General features: G+C 38.7%; 2 protein-coding genes across 3 annotated transcripts in view; one reads left to right on the plus strand and one right to left on the minus strand.

The window, feature by feature from the left end:
• Positions 1-5,617: 5,617 nt before the first annotated feature.
• Positions 5,618-15,622, plus strand: part of tacc1 (transforming, acidic coiled-coil containing protein 1) — a 28,674-nt gene continuing 18,669 nt past the window's right edge. Inside the window, exon 1 of the mRNA XM_083939193.1 lies at positions 5,618-5,750. Within this exon, the coding sequence (XP_083795319.1) occupies positions 5,680-5,750 (71 nt within the window). The 5' untranslated portion in view covers positions 5,618-5,679. The remainder of the gene's footprint in view (positions 5,751-15,622) is intronic.
• On the minus strand, positions 6,570-14,179 carry aggf1 (angiogenic factor with G patch and FHA domains 1). Of its 2 annotated transcripts, none has more exons than XM_083938739.1 (15): positions 14,008-14,179; positions 11,516-11,709; positions 11,341-11,440; positions 10,742-10,932; positions 10,389-10,520; positions 10,058-10,258; positions 8,878-9,307; positions 8,627-8,735; positions 8,444-8,495; positions 8,249-8,350; positions 7,996-8,161; positions 7,734-7,813; positions 7,513-7,640; positions 7,326-7,425; positions 6,570-7,227 (listed from the first exon to the last, which is right to left on the minus strand). In XM_083938739.1, exons 2-15 carry the CDS (start codon positions 11,699-11,701, stop codon positions 7,015-7,017), a joined length of 2,190 nt encoding a protein of 729 aa, XP_083794865.1. In that variant the 5' UTR covers positions 11,702-11,709; positions 14,008-14,179; the 3' UTR covers positions 6,570-7,014. The 2 variants fall into 2 exon arrangements, with proteins under 2 accessions (XP_083794865.1, XP_083794866.1); XM_083938740.1 differs by lacking the exon at positions 8,878-9,307 and adding an exon at positions 9,769-9,838.

Genomic DNA, 15,622 nt, shown 5'->3' on the forward strand with positions numbered 1-15,622 from the left:
AATGAGTCACAAGGATTTGAATGGAAAGAACAATAAGGTTCAGACTGAAAGTTTGGTTTGTACAAGTTGTCAGCAGTAACTAGGCTGTATAAACAGGATGCTAGTCTGCGCACACACACACACACACACACACACACACACACTGATGCTCTGGTTGAATGAACAGGCTGAAGCACCACCATCAGTGCTGTTGATGTAATAAACAAAGTGAGATGTTTTCTGTAAAACTGACCGGGTTTGTTGTTGTATGGAGGCTGCATCATGTGAGTGATTGTGCAGCTGAGGTTTCTTGAGGATTTTCTGGGAAGATGAGGTCACAGTGAGACACACCCAGAGGCTCTGGGTGGAAGACGTTCAACAGCACCAGTGACTGAGTCACTTGCCGGGAGAAACTGTACTTTGTTGGAATTTCCATTCAGTTTGGAGCACAGTTTTTGTCTGGATGTGGTATTTTTACTGAGACAAACTGCATGACGTACATGGGATCATTACATGATGTTTTATTTTTACACTTTTTTTTTGCAAAAGGCGTCTTTTTCTAACTAGTGTAATCTAATTCCCTAACATGCAAATTACTATTTTGAAAGAGGGTGCTTCATCAAGTGAAAAACATTCATGTTGGAATGTGGTTGGAATGAGGACCATTTCCTCTCAGCCAAAAAGATCAAGTTGGACGACCTGTGAACTCTATAGGCATTTAAACCCCCGTTTCCTGAACTCCCCTCTCCTCACACAAGCATTCACACCCAACAAGTGCATTCTTTATGCTCAAATCTCTTTTGCTGCCTTTCAAGAATCACAAACGAGTTTTATCATGTGTGTTTTGAGCCGGTGTGCTCTGTTCTGATTTATAGAGGCTTGCCGGTGTGGACGGACTTGGCTAGAAAGGCTGGCTGAGCCGGAAGTGGAGTGGTGGGGGAAGTTGAGTCAACACAGGACTGTTTCTCAGACTTGTGTCGCTTCTGGTCTCATGCCTCTCAATGGAATCACAAGCACAGACCGAGATTGCGATAACAAAGAGTTGCAGACGCAAGCAGACAGACACAGTGTGGCTAAAGTGAAATTAAAGTGTGTTGAGTCTGGCTGCGAAGGGATGTGGTCTGCTGGATCAAAGAGAGAGACTGGAAACAAGTGAAACTGTGGTGGAAGAAGTTCAGATATTTTACTAAAGTAAAGTAGCAACACTACTGTGTAAAAAATACTCTGTTACAAAGCAAAAATACAAAAGTATTAACATAAAAATCTACTTATAGGTCCCATATTATGCACATTTTCTGGTTCAAACTTATATTTTCAGTTTCTACTTTAAGACTGTGAATATTCTCATTTGTACAGGTCATCATTATTCTCTTGAGGATAGTTTCAAGTTTATACTTTAACACTTTTTCATGCTTTAATGTTAAAAAAAACAAGTTTTTTTCTCATACTGTTTGAATATACAGTTATTCACCCTCTGTCTGAAACGCTCTGTTTAAGCACCTCTCTCTTTAAGACCCCCTTCCAAAAAAGCTCAGTTTGTTTTGTCAGTGTTTCTGGATCTTCGGGTTCTTTAAGGTCCCAGCATTTCTGCGCTGTCATTGCAGTCTGGGACTGTAAAAGTCCTGAAGCAGCACTGTCTACCTACTGTATATATGGTATAGTTGTGACATCACAACCGTACAGCCCTGACAGCTTGTTGAAAGACAGTTTCTGAATATGGGCTGTGTGCATTTCTCTGTGGATTGAGCGTTTTGATACTTATACTTATATAGTGCATTTACCTTCTTTAAAATCAAAAAAGAAGACATGGAAATCTCACTTTTTATAATACGGGACCTTTATAAAATCCAAAAGTTCTAAATCTAGATCTAAAAGTATTTATTATGCAGAATGGCCCATTTTTCATTGTATACAGTATATTGTATTACTGTATTATAATTAGTAATGCATTAATATGTCACTTTAATGTTGCAGCTCGTAAAGGTGGGGGTAGTTTTAATAACTTTAGATACTGCTGGGGAGTTTAACTTTTAATAATAGATTAGGAGTTATTAGTTAATTTATATGTTGCGTTAATAATTTAAATATGCAAAGTTACTACAGCTGTCAAATAAATGTAGTTGAATAAAAAGCACAATATTTGCTTTCAAAATATTGTGGAGTATAAGGATAAAGTAACATATAATGGAAATATTCACGTAAAGTACATGTATGTCCGAATTGTACTGATATACAGTACCTGAGTAAATGCACTTACATTCCACAACTGGAAACTTTCATTATTGCTCTTTATAAAGAGTATTGTAACAACAGTGAAGTGTTAAAAAGCACAAAGACATCAAGCTTTTGTTCAAAACTCACTGGTTTCTTATGATCAGAAACATTTTTGTGTCATCCTTCATTTGGGATTTCATTCATCTAGATGTCATGCTATATATTTCCCTATTCATCTCCTGATCGGAGCACCCCATCCATGCAAGCTGCAGTGAAACATTATATAGTGGGGGGGGCTAAAAAGGGGTGGGCTCCCCTCTGTCTGCAGAGTTATTGTCTTCATTTTGTGGCTGTGATCACTCACATTACCCCCTGACTGTTTATGTGTACACAAGAACTTAATTCTGCCACACAGCTGTTTGAATCGCTCTGATAAACACTTTGTGAGTGGCATTTCAAAGTAAAACAAGCTGTGGTCAGCTCTAAGCAACGCAATACACCAGACAAGCTCTAAACACACGCAACTGCAATCTGAGTCTTTTAAATAGTGAAACTGTCACTAAATTACAGACTCCAGTAAGCCTAGCCCAGCCCTTGACCATGATGGAAATGAATGACATCCTGCCCTGTGTAGGGAAACTATGAATGATGATGATGATGATGGAGTTGCTCTCTTACTATTACTGTGTGGTCTCTAGGACACACAGAGGGGAGTGTCGACAGTACACAGACTCTAGTAGTAGTGTTCGCAGTCTACCAGTTGATGTCAGGCTTTACTCCTTGACAGACCAGTAAAATATGCACAATTTAACAACCACAGGGTGGCAGAGTATTGTGAGAGATGATCCTGTAACACTGGCTTTTGACCCCTTAAAAAAAGAACAAGGTCTACTTCTAATACTTGGAGCAGACCAATCAAAGAGTTGGTCTTCCTTCTCAAAGTTCTTCACATTTCATGTGGAGAATTTTAATAATAATAATGATACATTTTATTTGTATAGCGCTTTTCAGAGGTTCTCAAAGACACTTTACATAAAGCAATAAAAATGCATTAATACATTAAAACAAGTGCAAATAACCAGCAGGCTACAACTGAGTACATTAAAAACAAGCAGGCTATATTAAAGAAGTAGATTACGGTTAAAAAGCAGGCACATTTAAAGACAAGTAGGGATGCAATAGAAATTAAATGAAATAGTGGGATTATTGGGGTTGAAGACAATTCTGAAGGGATGGGTTTTGATGAGTGATTTGAAGGTGTGCTGGACGATGCAGTCACGGTTGTGTGTGGGTAGTGGGTTCCAGAGGGAGGGGGCAGCAATGGAAAAAGCTCTGTCGCCCCAGGAGGTGTGGTTCTTGATCCTGACAAGTAGGGAGAGGAGGTTTTTGTCGGAGGAGCGTAGGTTTGGGGGGGGGGGTGGAGCAGGTCGATGAGGTTCGAAGGGGCCTGGATGTGGAGGGCTTTGTGGATGAGGAGGAGGACTTTGAACTGGATGCGTTGGGAAACAGGGAGCCAGTGGAGATTTTGTACAACAGGAGTGATGTGGTCAAGGGAGTGGGTGTGGGTGAGGAGGCTGGCAGCAGAGTTTTGGATGTATTGAAGTTTGTTAAGAATTTTGGGAGATGAACCGAAGAGGATGCTATGGCAGTAGTCTATTCTGATGTGATGAATTCAGGGCTTTGGCAGCAGAGAAAGTGAGTGATGGGCGGAGACGGGCAATGTTCTTGAGGTGGAAGGAACTCCTGGATAATCATCATTGGTTAAATAAAATGGATTTCATGAACATAGACGGGTCATCTGTAGAATATGGATAAATGTAGAATAACATCATCAAAGGATGAAGGAGATGAAGTTCCCTTACTTTCATATGAGGTGTGATTTTATTTTATTCAATTTAATGTAATTTCACTTTAATTCAACATTTATTTTGTGCAATGTAATGTTATCCAACTTGTTTAAAATAATGTATATAATGTAATTAAAATGAATTATTTAAATGTTTTCATAACGTACATTACTAGTTTGACCACATACTGAATGTAACGGTGTGTGGTATGAAAGGGGGGGGGGGGGTTACCTTTGACCTCTGTGCATCCCAACAGTAGAGGGTGTGGAAAATACAGTGTCATCATGAGAGTCAGACATTGCAATGACAATAGTTTTAAAACTCTTATCACATCTGTGGTGTCTCTAATGTAATTTGGTGGGTTCACACCAGCATTTTATTTAAAATTAATCTTAAAGGTCTCGTATTATAAAAAGTCAAATTTCCATATATTTTCTAAGTCCCAACCACAGCGATTTTTATACAGCTGTGATACTTTGCACCTCCACTGCGGTTACAGTCATTCCCCGGCTGCAATTACGGTGCAGAGATGTTGAGAGCGCAGATGAGGAAGACAGAAACACTGACCAATCAGAGCAGACCGGACCTTTTCAGGAGGAGGGCTTTAAGAGACAGATGCGTTTGAACATTAAAGCATGTAAAAGTGTTCCTAGTAGAAACCCAAAATACAATCCTGAAAAGGAGCACGATATGGGACCTTTAAAATCAAGATTGGGTGAATCAACAAAAGCTCCTGCTGTTTCCGCATTGTTAAATACCAATTGTTTATTTTATGTGTGAGTTGTTTTTTTGCTATTCAGGCTGAGGCTGGTCATGAACGAACAAAATGATTACAAACACTATCTTGTCTGTCTTGTCAGTTTCAGCTTCAAACTAAGACTTGTTTCCACTTGCCCGTGAGAGTTCAAACCCAGGAAAACCACTTGCCTCAGGAATAGTCACATTTTCTCACTGTGAGTGAAGTGGAAGTGTTTTCTCTCTGCAAGATTAATAAGCACTGGCAGTGTTTTTGTTGCACAGATTTCACAACCTGTGTACACTTCACTGTTCAACTGAGCCGTTGGAAAAATGCACTTCAACATGGCCGGCAAAACAGAAGAGTAATGTGACGTATTATCATTATAACGCAACTGGCTATAAATATAACTCAAATGAGTTGATTGGGTCCAAACGACTTAGAATCCCTTCACATTTTGCGTAATAACTTGAAAAAATTATATCCTGCACTTGAACAGAACAATGACTCAGTGTTCCTCTGAATGTTCTTGCAGCCCAGCGTCAGGAACTGGTCAAGCCAGATCTTTCAAAAGCCCTGAGCCACATCAACAGAAGAATTAATCCCAACTTCATCTCATGACTCACCACAACTTTTTATGGCCGAGACTTACAACCAGGCGGGCACAGAGGAAACAAGCGGATCCTTCCCAGCTTTACACTATAGTATCAGCTGCATTTATAGCTCAGTGAGGTTGAGGGAGGAGATTTTAGGAGGGAGGATCCACCTGTCAGGAGAGGAGAAACCTGACAGCATTGCATCACTGCTACTTACTCAATAGCCTCAGAGAAGTGCAGGAGAATATGCCTACTAGCTAACACACCGGTGGATGTCTATCGCTTGTCTGGAGAGAGGGAGATCAAAATGGGTGGCACTATAAGTCAGAAGAAGGGCACCAGGCGAATCAGCTCAAGGAGTCAGACCAACAGTGTTACGTGAGTCAAATCACTCACCTGTTTGATGCTGATTTTAGAGAAAAACTGTCAGTTTTCATTTGTTTTAAAACTTACGGTTCTTACAGCTGAACCAGTGATGAATGATGCTTTTTATCTTTCCTGCATTACTAGTTCAAGATGTATGCAGTTATAATATTGCAGTAGCAGTTAGAATATTAAACATACTATATTTTACTGTAGTGCAAGGTACAATACTGAGAGTTTAACTAGACTTGCGTTCTTTTTCCATTTGGTGTGAGAGTGGCTTGTGTTCAAGCGTACACTTGCACACACATGCAAATATTCACACACCCTCAACATGAACCCACAGATAAGACTGCATACAGGCGGACTGTTAAACATGTTTGCTCACTGGCCTCACACAGGTATGTGTAATGCATGCCCAAGTGGATAAACACACCATTGGCAATAATAATCTTCTTTTTTTTTGTGCAATATTTTGTTACTGTTGTTGGGTCACTGTTACACCGAGCAATTGTGACTGGTTCAACATGATTCAGGATTCTCTGAACAGATCCAGTTGTCTCCTCATAGCAGGATCTCATTGTGAGAAATATAGCTTCACTGTGTCAATATTTGCTTGAAGCGATTCATGTCCTCTTTGTTCTGGGAGGCACAGTGGCTACAGGTTATAGGTTGGGCTACAGATACATCAGATTGTGAAGCGCGCACGCACACACACACACACACACACACACACACTGCTGCTCTTGAGTTTTCTGGACCGTAAACAGCCTCCATAGTTCTTTTATGCAGGAAAGGAAAAAACACATTCTACAATCACAATTACAAGTCCGGTTAATGCACAGCACTGGACAACCAGTTGACAAATTTACAGAAAATCACGGTGACATAATTGCGGTGACATTCTGCTCTCTTCAGAACAGTTGTATCAAGAGAAAACCAGCTCAGAATCAATTGGTTGTTGGGGCAGCAATGTGTCGTTTCCTCATGCTCAAGGCTGTGAAATAACATTGTTTTATTGCGTATTGTAATGTACAGACAGCATAGCACACATCCTCAGGCAGTGGAGATATAGGCATCAAACCTCCCAGCTGTTAAATCCACAGTATATTTATTCTAAAGTACTTCTCACTTTGGCTGTCTATTTGTGTGTTTGTAGTCTGTGACGGGAATTACAATTAGCTTCCTTACAAGGAAATGATTTGGAAATAAACTGACAAGGAGAAGTTAATCTTCTTCTTAATTCATCCTTCTTGATTGACCCTTATTGACAAATTTTCTAAGTCTCAGTCTCTTCTCCTCTGACCCAGTCTTTAGGTGACTTGTTCTTCTGTATTTTAGGTGACAAGTCAGGTTGGCATGTATCAGCAAATCTCTCACGTGCTTTCTCCCAGTTCTTCATGGACTTTGATTTGGTCATAGAGACGCCGTCTAAAGACATGGTGGCACCAGCCCCCAAACCTGACTGGGACTTCCTGATTTTCAGTTCAATCTGTGGAGAAAGGAATGGGAAAGAACTCATTGCATTGCTTCAAAATTAATTTTAGTCAAAACAGAAACTGCCAACAACACATCACCAGATTGTCCTACCGGGGCTTTCATGCCAGTTCCCTCTTTGCCAAGTCCCTCTCCTTTCTTCCAGCCCATCTTTTCCAGCATCTTCCGTCCTTTATTGACTTCACTGATCTCCCTTTAAGAAGAAAAGACAGACATAATATTAACACTTTATGCATCATTTTCCTTCTTTAGCAATTCCACCCAAGGACAATATACATACTGATGAACAGAAGCAGGTGCATCATCTCGTTGGAAAACACCCTCGCTGCCCACGGTCTGTCTTCGAGACTCTGCCCGGTCCTGGTATCTGGGGTTCTTCAGAGCTTTGGCCTCCTCATACTCACTGCTCTGTTTACAGAAAAGCACAAAAGGTGATTGGCTGCATAAAGAGACAAGAGTTTAAAACTTAAACTGGCGGCTGCAAGTCCAGATAATGCTCACCTGCAGGCCATATTTGGCCTTCATCTGCTTCAGCTCCTTTTGTCTCAGTGCTTCTTTATCCTCTTTGGTGAGAGTAGGGCCTTTGGGAAAATACAGAGTAAAACTAAATCTTATAAACCATGTATTCTAGTCAACTAGTGAGTGCAATGTAACAGAGCCTTTATTTGAGGAATGTCTCAGTATCCCACTGCTGTCCCATGCAAACATATACAAGAAACAAGAATATTTTTCTGTGGATGTGTTTTCTCTTGAGGTGTCTCACCTGAACTCTCCTCTCTCCTGTGCTTGCTGAGGTGAGCCATCACCTGACCAGGCTCACAGCCATCACAGGTATCAGTCCCTGAGTGGATATGGAAGGACAGCACAGTCTCTCCCATCTTCACCTCATCACCGTGCATCAGTGCATGTGGCTCACACTTGGTTTTAGGCTGCAGAAGAACGATTCACTACTAACGTCATTGCTTACCATTTTATTTAAAGGCAATAAACTGAGAAAAATATAACAAAATATTGACCTGCAAGATTCTGTTGCCATTGATGACTGTTCCATTCTGGCTTCCCTGGTCCACCAGCATGTAGCCCTGCTGCTCCTGGTCAAAGTACACTTCTGCGTGGAACTGAAACCAAACACAGTTCACAGTTAGAAATATCAAATATCCATACGCAATTATAAAGATGCATGGATAAAGAATAACTGTGGAGAGGGGTACCTTGCTGATTCCAACTTCCGGTATTTGGATTGCATGGTCCAAATCTTTCTCTCTGCAAGAGAAAGACAACAGGTTGCCTTTTTTATGACTTTTAAGAGAGAGCTTGGTATGAAGACTTCAAACCTTTTACTGATGTAATGTAATTCATGCTGCCACAAGACAATAGTAAAAAATAGCACAAACCTGCCAATGGTGGCTGGAGAGTCGGCTGTGATGATGAACAGAGTGCCCACCTGCAGCACTGGAGATCTGACCACTGTCACTCTTACACAGGGCGGCCAAATGTCCGTGGCTGCAAAATAAATAAATCAGTGAGTAAGTGGGAACATGGCAGCCTCAGAAAACAAGGGTACAACTGACAGGTGATGATCTAACTAGCTTCAAGTTGTCACCAGATTGAACAAGCTCTGGATTGGGCTTGTTTATCTTCTCACCTTCATGACTCTGAGTCTCCATTTCTGGCTCTGGGATTTCCTCGTAGCTAGAGCTAGAAGATGATGAGGACGAGGGAGTGGACTCCCACTCCTCTTTATCCGACTCTGTGATCTCACCCTCTTCTGGTTCGCTGTCGCCCTCTGAGTCATCACTCTGCGGCAAACTCTTTTTCTTCTTCTGCTTTGTTGACTTGGATTTCTTACTTTTCTTCCTTGATCTACCCTTATCATCATTGTGTGAACATGTTTTCTGCTTCTTCCTCTTTGATGATTTGTTGCTGTGTTTAGAGGAGTCCTTTCTACGAGGAGCCTCATCTAGACTGAGAGACTTTCGCTTCCGTTTTTTTGATTCTGTGGTCCTCTTAGTTCTTTGCTTTTCCACCCAGTCAGTTTCCTCTTCTTCCAACTTTAAATCATCAAGTATTAGTTCCTGCCATCAGACAGTCAAAAGTGAGATTACTATCTCCAGCGATGTTCGCTGACAGGGTGACAGCTGGCTCTGTAGATCCCATGCTCCATGCCATGTCTTGCATGTGGTTTCAGTCTTCAAAGACTATACACTATAGACCTACATCAAACCTGTTTTGCTATGTGCTGTCTACAGCCGTACACTGCTTAGCTTTAGTGTCGAGACTCCTGTCTGCTTCTCGAAATGTAGGGTTGTGCCAACCATCATCCACTATAGGTAATACGCCAACTATGGATAACTGCTTCATACAACCCCACTTCAAAAGATCAGAACATCCCTTTTAAATGTCATGATTGCATAAATAATCGCCACAGTCAAATATTTTTAAGGTCAGATCGTAAAATTATTGAATTAAGGCCCAGGTTAAAAATATCTTCAAGTATTCTTCTGAATTTCTTAACATGTTGGTGTTAAAGATGTACCTCTGTTGGAAGCAGTACTCCAGTAAGAAGAAATCTTCATATTAGCCAATGAGAAAGCCACCTCTTGCACCTAGGTCAGAGGATAATCTTTTAGTCAACTACCCTCAAATTTATACAGGACTAAAAAAAAAAAAAAAACAAGCATTTGAAGACTGAAACCAATAAAGTCATGAGTATTTGAAACATCATGCTTTTTAAAGGGAACTACAAAGTCAAAAGCCAGCTGTCAGCCACCAAGTATAAAATGCATCGGTAATATGCATCAATAAAAGCTGCAGGTGTTACATACCTTATCATCCTGGTGTGAAGTTTTCTTGGACCCTTTCTTTAACCTTCTGCCCTTCTTTTCACCTGTGCTCTTGTCTTGGCAAGGCTCTGTGGCAGTTTGTACAGCAGACACCTCAATCCTGGAATGAAATTGGTAACGTCCGCTCTCCGCATCATAGTAGTAGTACATGCCTGTATTGGCATCATAGTACAACTGACTGGCCTGCAGAAGAGAAAAAACATGTCTAATATCAGAGGACTGGAACAACATGTCCGTCAAAAAACAACTAAATTGCTGCCAAATGAATTCCCCTATAGACAGCCTAATAAACTGAAAAGGGTGTTTGACAAACCGAGTCATAGTAGAAGCCTGTGCTGTGATCATAGTACATCCCAGTAGTCTCATCAAAGACAAACCCAGTCTGTGTCATAGCCTCTTCAGCAGTGGCCCTCAACATATCAGCTATGGATCCTCCATCAACCTCCTGAAAGAGATAATGCCATTTATTATTGGTCATGATGTAAATTTATAAATTAAACTCAGATATTCATATCAACATCTCCATATTTCAGCATTTGGGATTAATAAATTGAACCATCATTTCCAATTCTGATAACGATTTTACTTTTAGTAAAAAGAAACAATTGCAATTACTTCTGCTTTCAGCAACTTTTTAAAATAACTGTTTTTTTAAATAAAACAAACCTCTGTTTTGACTGCAACACTGTCATCAGGTTTAAGGTCAGCATCAACAGCTGCTGTTTCATTTGCTGTTGAAACCTCTGCTGCCTCGCTGCCATCAGCTGCATCCACTGCTGCTTCTGTGTTCAGGCCCTCCTTCGTATCTGGAGTCTCTGGGTTCTGAGAGTGGTCCCCATAGTAGTAGTTGTAATAATCTGGAAAGAAATATGGAAAAATGTGTCAACAGTTCAGTGTCTTTCTGACTAACAGATTTAGACTTAGACTTCTCTTTGTTTATCCCTTTGGGATGACTCCCGCATGGAAATTGAATTCCCAGCAGCTTACAAAAACACAAGGGAGGTATATAAAAAAAATACAGTATAAGATGTCCAATAAACTCTTAGTTAAATATATATGAAGTAGATGTAAGAATACAGGTAAAAATTAAATTCACGGAAAACGAAATCAGATAAGTTAAACGTAGAGAAAATGTAAAATATAAAATATGTTTGACTGTATATGACAGACATGAGCAGTATTGCATTTAAGTGGTGGATTAGGTTATTGCACAACACATGAGATGATCATCTAATTTATTTAATGTAAATACAAAATTAACACACCGGTTTCTGTCCACACATATTCTTCTGTCTGAGTTTCACTGTCGACTCTGCCTTTATCTTTCTTCTTCCGTTCATGAATCTCTGCGCTAAGCCGGTCAACCTGAAACAATCCATTTTAGATCAATTCAATGATTGCACCCACTGCAATAATAACAATGTGTTTGTATGCACTGACCTCTTTCCTCAGGTCTTCGTTGTAGCTCTCTGTGCTCCTCTGCAGTCTTTCGGACTGGTTCAGTTGTTTCCGTAACTTGACCAGCTCAGCTCTGCACTCGTAAAGCTCCTGCTTCAACGTAACTACTTTCAGACGGAGATCAGCCTCTTCAGACTCTGTGTCCTTTTCTCCATTTTCGTCCGCCATTAGTCCAACTGAAGATGTTAACATTCAACTTTGTGATTTAAATAGGAAAGCTGCTTCAGAATATTACCCACAGTTACAGTGATGGAAAGTAACTAAGTGCATCTACTTAAGTACTGTAATTAAGTACAATTTTGAGGTACTTGTACTTTACTTGAGTCATTCCATTTAATGCTACTTTCTACTTTTACTCCTTTACATTTATTAAGTAACTTTAGTTTCTTCATAAATTCAGATTATTAAAACAAAATATTATCAACAAATGAAATATCCATTGCAATTCTCTATAACGCCCAAGCTTTCCTATCTCAACACTCACTAATCACTTTAGATTATTCATTATGTGCCCCATATATGACATATTGCTTTGAGGTTTGGGGAAACACACAGAACAAATACAAATTCTATTTTTTTATTACAGAAAAAAGGCTGTAAGAATCATCAGTCATAAACCTTTCAATGAGTCAACCAACCCACTATTTAGTCACTTTAACATTTTGAAATTCAGGGACTTACATTACAAAACAACCCATGTACGAAGCAAAAAAAATAAAATTCCTCCTCAACATATCCAGAATCTGTTTAAAATTAATAATTCCAGTTATAACCTGAGAAAACACTATTGTTTGAGAAACCAAAGACTTGAACTACTGTAACAAACACGGTCCTTCTGTTAGAGAGGTTCACTTCTGAAGGAATTGTCCTGAAAATATTAAATTATGCTGTACTCTAGTCGGCTTTAAAAGACTTTATAAGAACTACATAATTTCTCGTTACAGTATGGAAAATTAAGTTGAATGTTTTTGGACTATTCTGAGTTATGAGCTGTGCTCTATTCTTTATTTTGTTGTGATCAGAAATTTAAGTGTACTGATTAGTTTCAAATGTCTGTGATCTGATCCTTTTGTATTAATGAGTATACGTTTTTTAAGGTAAAAGGGGTAGGGGTATATAAGCTTTGGCTTCAACCTACACCCTTTCGGTTATATAAGCGTGATATATACCGAAATAAATTAATTAATTCAGATAGTATACATTGTTATAAGTTAGGCGACAAAGCAGTATATGAAGTAAATAAAATGTGCCCCTTCTTTATCAGCTTCAACATTAGATATTTACATTAATGTCTCCATAATTACAATCTGATAATATATTACTCTAAAACAGGCAGTTCTGCATAATACGTACTTTTACTTCTTATACCTTAAGTACATTTTGATGCAAAAACTTTTGTATTTTTACTTAAGTAACATTTAGAATACAGGACGTTTACTTGTAACAGAATACTTCTACAGTCACTACAAATTTGGCCCGTTTTCAAGTTTAGATGTGTAAAAAGTACCATTTACTTTTTTATATCAGAACAAGCCTTTGTGATATCCTCAGAAACAACTATCTTAACACAAAAAATATTTTTCAACATTTAAGTAAATTGTAAAGTGGCATCTGTTGCATAAGTTGTTAGTAACTCTGTGGATCAAATTTGGCTCAATTTGCGCGCACACACACAAACACACGCACGCACGCACACACACACACACACACACGCACACACACACACACCTTGTAAATTTGAAAGTGTTATTTTGTACATACACACCATGTTGGCAAAGCTCAATTTTACAGAGAGAAACTTACTCTGGTTCATGTTCTTGTTCATGATCAATTTGAATTTGCTATCTTGAGCGAATTAAAGTTTGATTTTCAAAGAAAAACTTTTACCCTAACAAATCTATACAGGTCAGTTTTGACACCACAGATGTCATTATTGGTATTAACACTAAGTTGTTGTTTATTTTAAAAGTACTTTATTTTTTAGTTCTAACATTAATCAGATAACCTCTTGTCTTCATTAAAGGAAATCTAATAAGTGAAAGTTTTTTTAAATTGAAAACGAGTAGTACATTTTACGATAAAAGATCCATAAGGTCAAAAAATAACATTTAAAACAGTGTTAGCATGTGATGTATAATGAGTTAGCTAGCAGGTGAAAAACAATGGATGTTAGTCAAACATTTAACCCGCTAACACCAAAATTGTCGGCGGCTTTCTAACACATTACAAGGGTTAAGCAAAAGCACAGTTGTCGGACACAGCATGGAGGTAGCGTCCTTTCTTTCAACAGACAGTCGATAGCACATGTTTGTACCTACTGAGGTATATGATGTGCCCGATACATTGATACATACATCACTACTCTCAAATAAACACACACACACATACATACGTTAATATAAGTGTGTTGATCTCACGGTGCTAAAGTGAAGCTGTAGCTCAGTTATCTTGGCTGTGTGTGTTACACTTCTTACCGTTTGCGTCGTGTTCGTCTCTCTGGCAGTGACTTTTCTGTCAGCACGAGACATGAACGGACCTGAAAGTTGAGAATAAACATTTTATAACTGCTCTGTATTTCCGACACACTCGAGTACATGTTTTTTGATGATAATTAGACAGTTAAAGGTATAACCGTGGTATTATTTACTGTCCACCCTGTTCGCAACCGCCATTTACTAACAGCGAATGACGTCACGGCGGAAGCGCTTCTTTTTAAAAAAAAAAAAACTTTATTCACACAAACAGACTTACAACAGTGATTACTGTTCAATCTTTAAACAATATAACAATACGTGTATCTCGATGCTTTGTAGTTGTGTAATATAATTTTCTGTGTGACATTTTATTGTTTCTTTTTTACATGTTTGATATACAATTTAAATCGATAAATCAATCAATTTGTGGTCTTTACCATACAAACCATGGTCAATGCCAAAAAACAGCATACAATGCTCCATATGCTCTCACCTTTCACTCCGATTTTCCAATACTTTAACTTGTATTTATTATTGCAGATTGCACTGATTCTTCTCCAGCTGACACTAGAGAACAGAAGCATAAAATGCCTGTGATGCACCGTGACGTACTGATTATCTTGAATTTAATGTAGAATTCAAATATCACTGAAATTCAAGATTCAAGATTCAAGAAGCTTTATTTATCCCGAGGGAAATTATAGTGCAACAGTTTCAATACAACGGTGGGAAAGGGTCAGAGTGACAATAAGCTAACATAATCAAATCTAAATAAAGCTAACATAAAATAAATCAACAATAACTAAATGTGACAGAGTGCAACAGACATCGTGGTTAAGCGTAGGTATATACAATATACAACAATACGCACTGTGCAGTTTAGCAGCAGATTGAAATAAAATAAGTACAAACTAAATAAGTGAGAAGGAGTGATAAGTGATAACAGTGTTAAAAGTGTAGCAGCATTTCTGACTGAACTAAGTTACAGTCAAGTACAGGGAAGTGTAGCTGCCTTTCTTACTGAAGTAAGTTACAGTAAAGTACAGTGTAGCAGCATTTTACTGAGATACGTTACAGTAAACCACTGTGAAATGTAGCAGCATTTCCTACAGAACTAGGTTACAATAAAGCACAGTAAGTGTAGCAGCAGTAAGTTACAGTACCACAAAATAAAGTGATGTAGTGGTGATATAAAGTGACATTGTAAAGTGTAGCAGCATTTCTTACTGAAAATTAGAGCTCCTTGTTATGAGGTTGCTCATCAATGTCTCTGTGGTTTTGCAAGAAGAACCTATATATTAGCACAGTATAATACTTGCTAATAATAAATCCAATGGGAGTAAATTATCAGCTATTCAAAGAAGTTGATGGCGATATGCATGTGAGGACTTGGCAAAATGAGGACTCAAATGCAGTCTGAGCCTCTTTAGACGGAGACAAGAACTTTACAAAGAAAACAATCGTGGCAAGAATCACCAAACAAGTAAACTTAAAAAAATCAAAGCTACACTGATCTGAATAATAATCTATGAAAAGTTCACAAAATAAAATCAAACAAAAGGTTACAAACATGAACTATGCTGCACAGAGCTAATTAAACTACAAACCAAAAATA

Source organism: Echiichthys vipera (assembly GCF_963691815.1).
Source record: "Echiichthys vipera genome assembly, chromosome: X".
In the NCBI taxonomy this organism is placed as follows: domain Eukaryota; kingdom Metazoa; phylum Chordata; class Actinopteri; order Perciformes; family Trachinidae; genus Echiichthys; species Echiichthys vipera.

What these genes read in the sequence shown, in the direction of transcription:
- aggf1 (XM_083938739.1), bottom strand. Translation starts at nt 11,701, where the DNA reads ATGGCGGACGAAAATGGAGAAAAGGACACAGAGTCTGAAGAGGCTGAT. An exon ending in ACGAAGACCTGAGGAAAGAG is followed by an intron (nt 11,441 to 11,515) that starts GTCAGTGCATAC and finishes GGATTGTTTCAG; the next exon opens with GTTGACCGGCTTAGCGCAGA. An exon ending in GCACCTGCTTCTGTTCATCA is followed by an intron (nt 7,426 to 7,512) that starts GTATGTATATTG and finishes TTCTTCTTAAAG; the next exon opens with GGAGATCAGTGAAGTCAATA.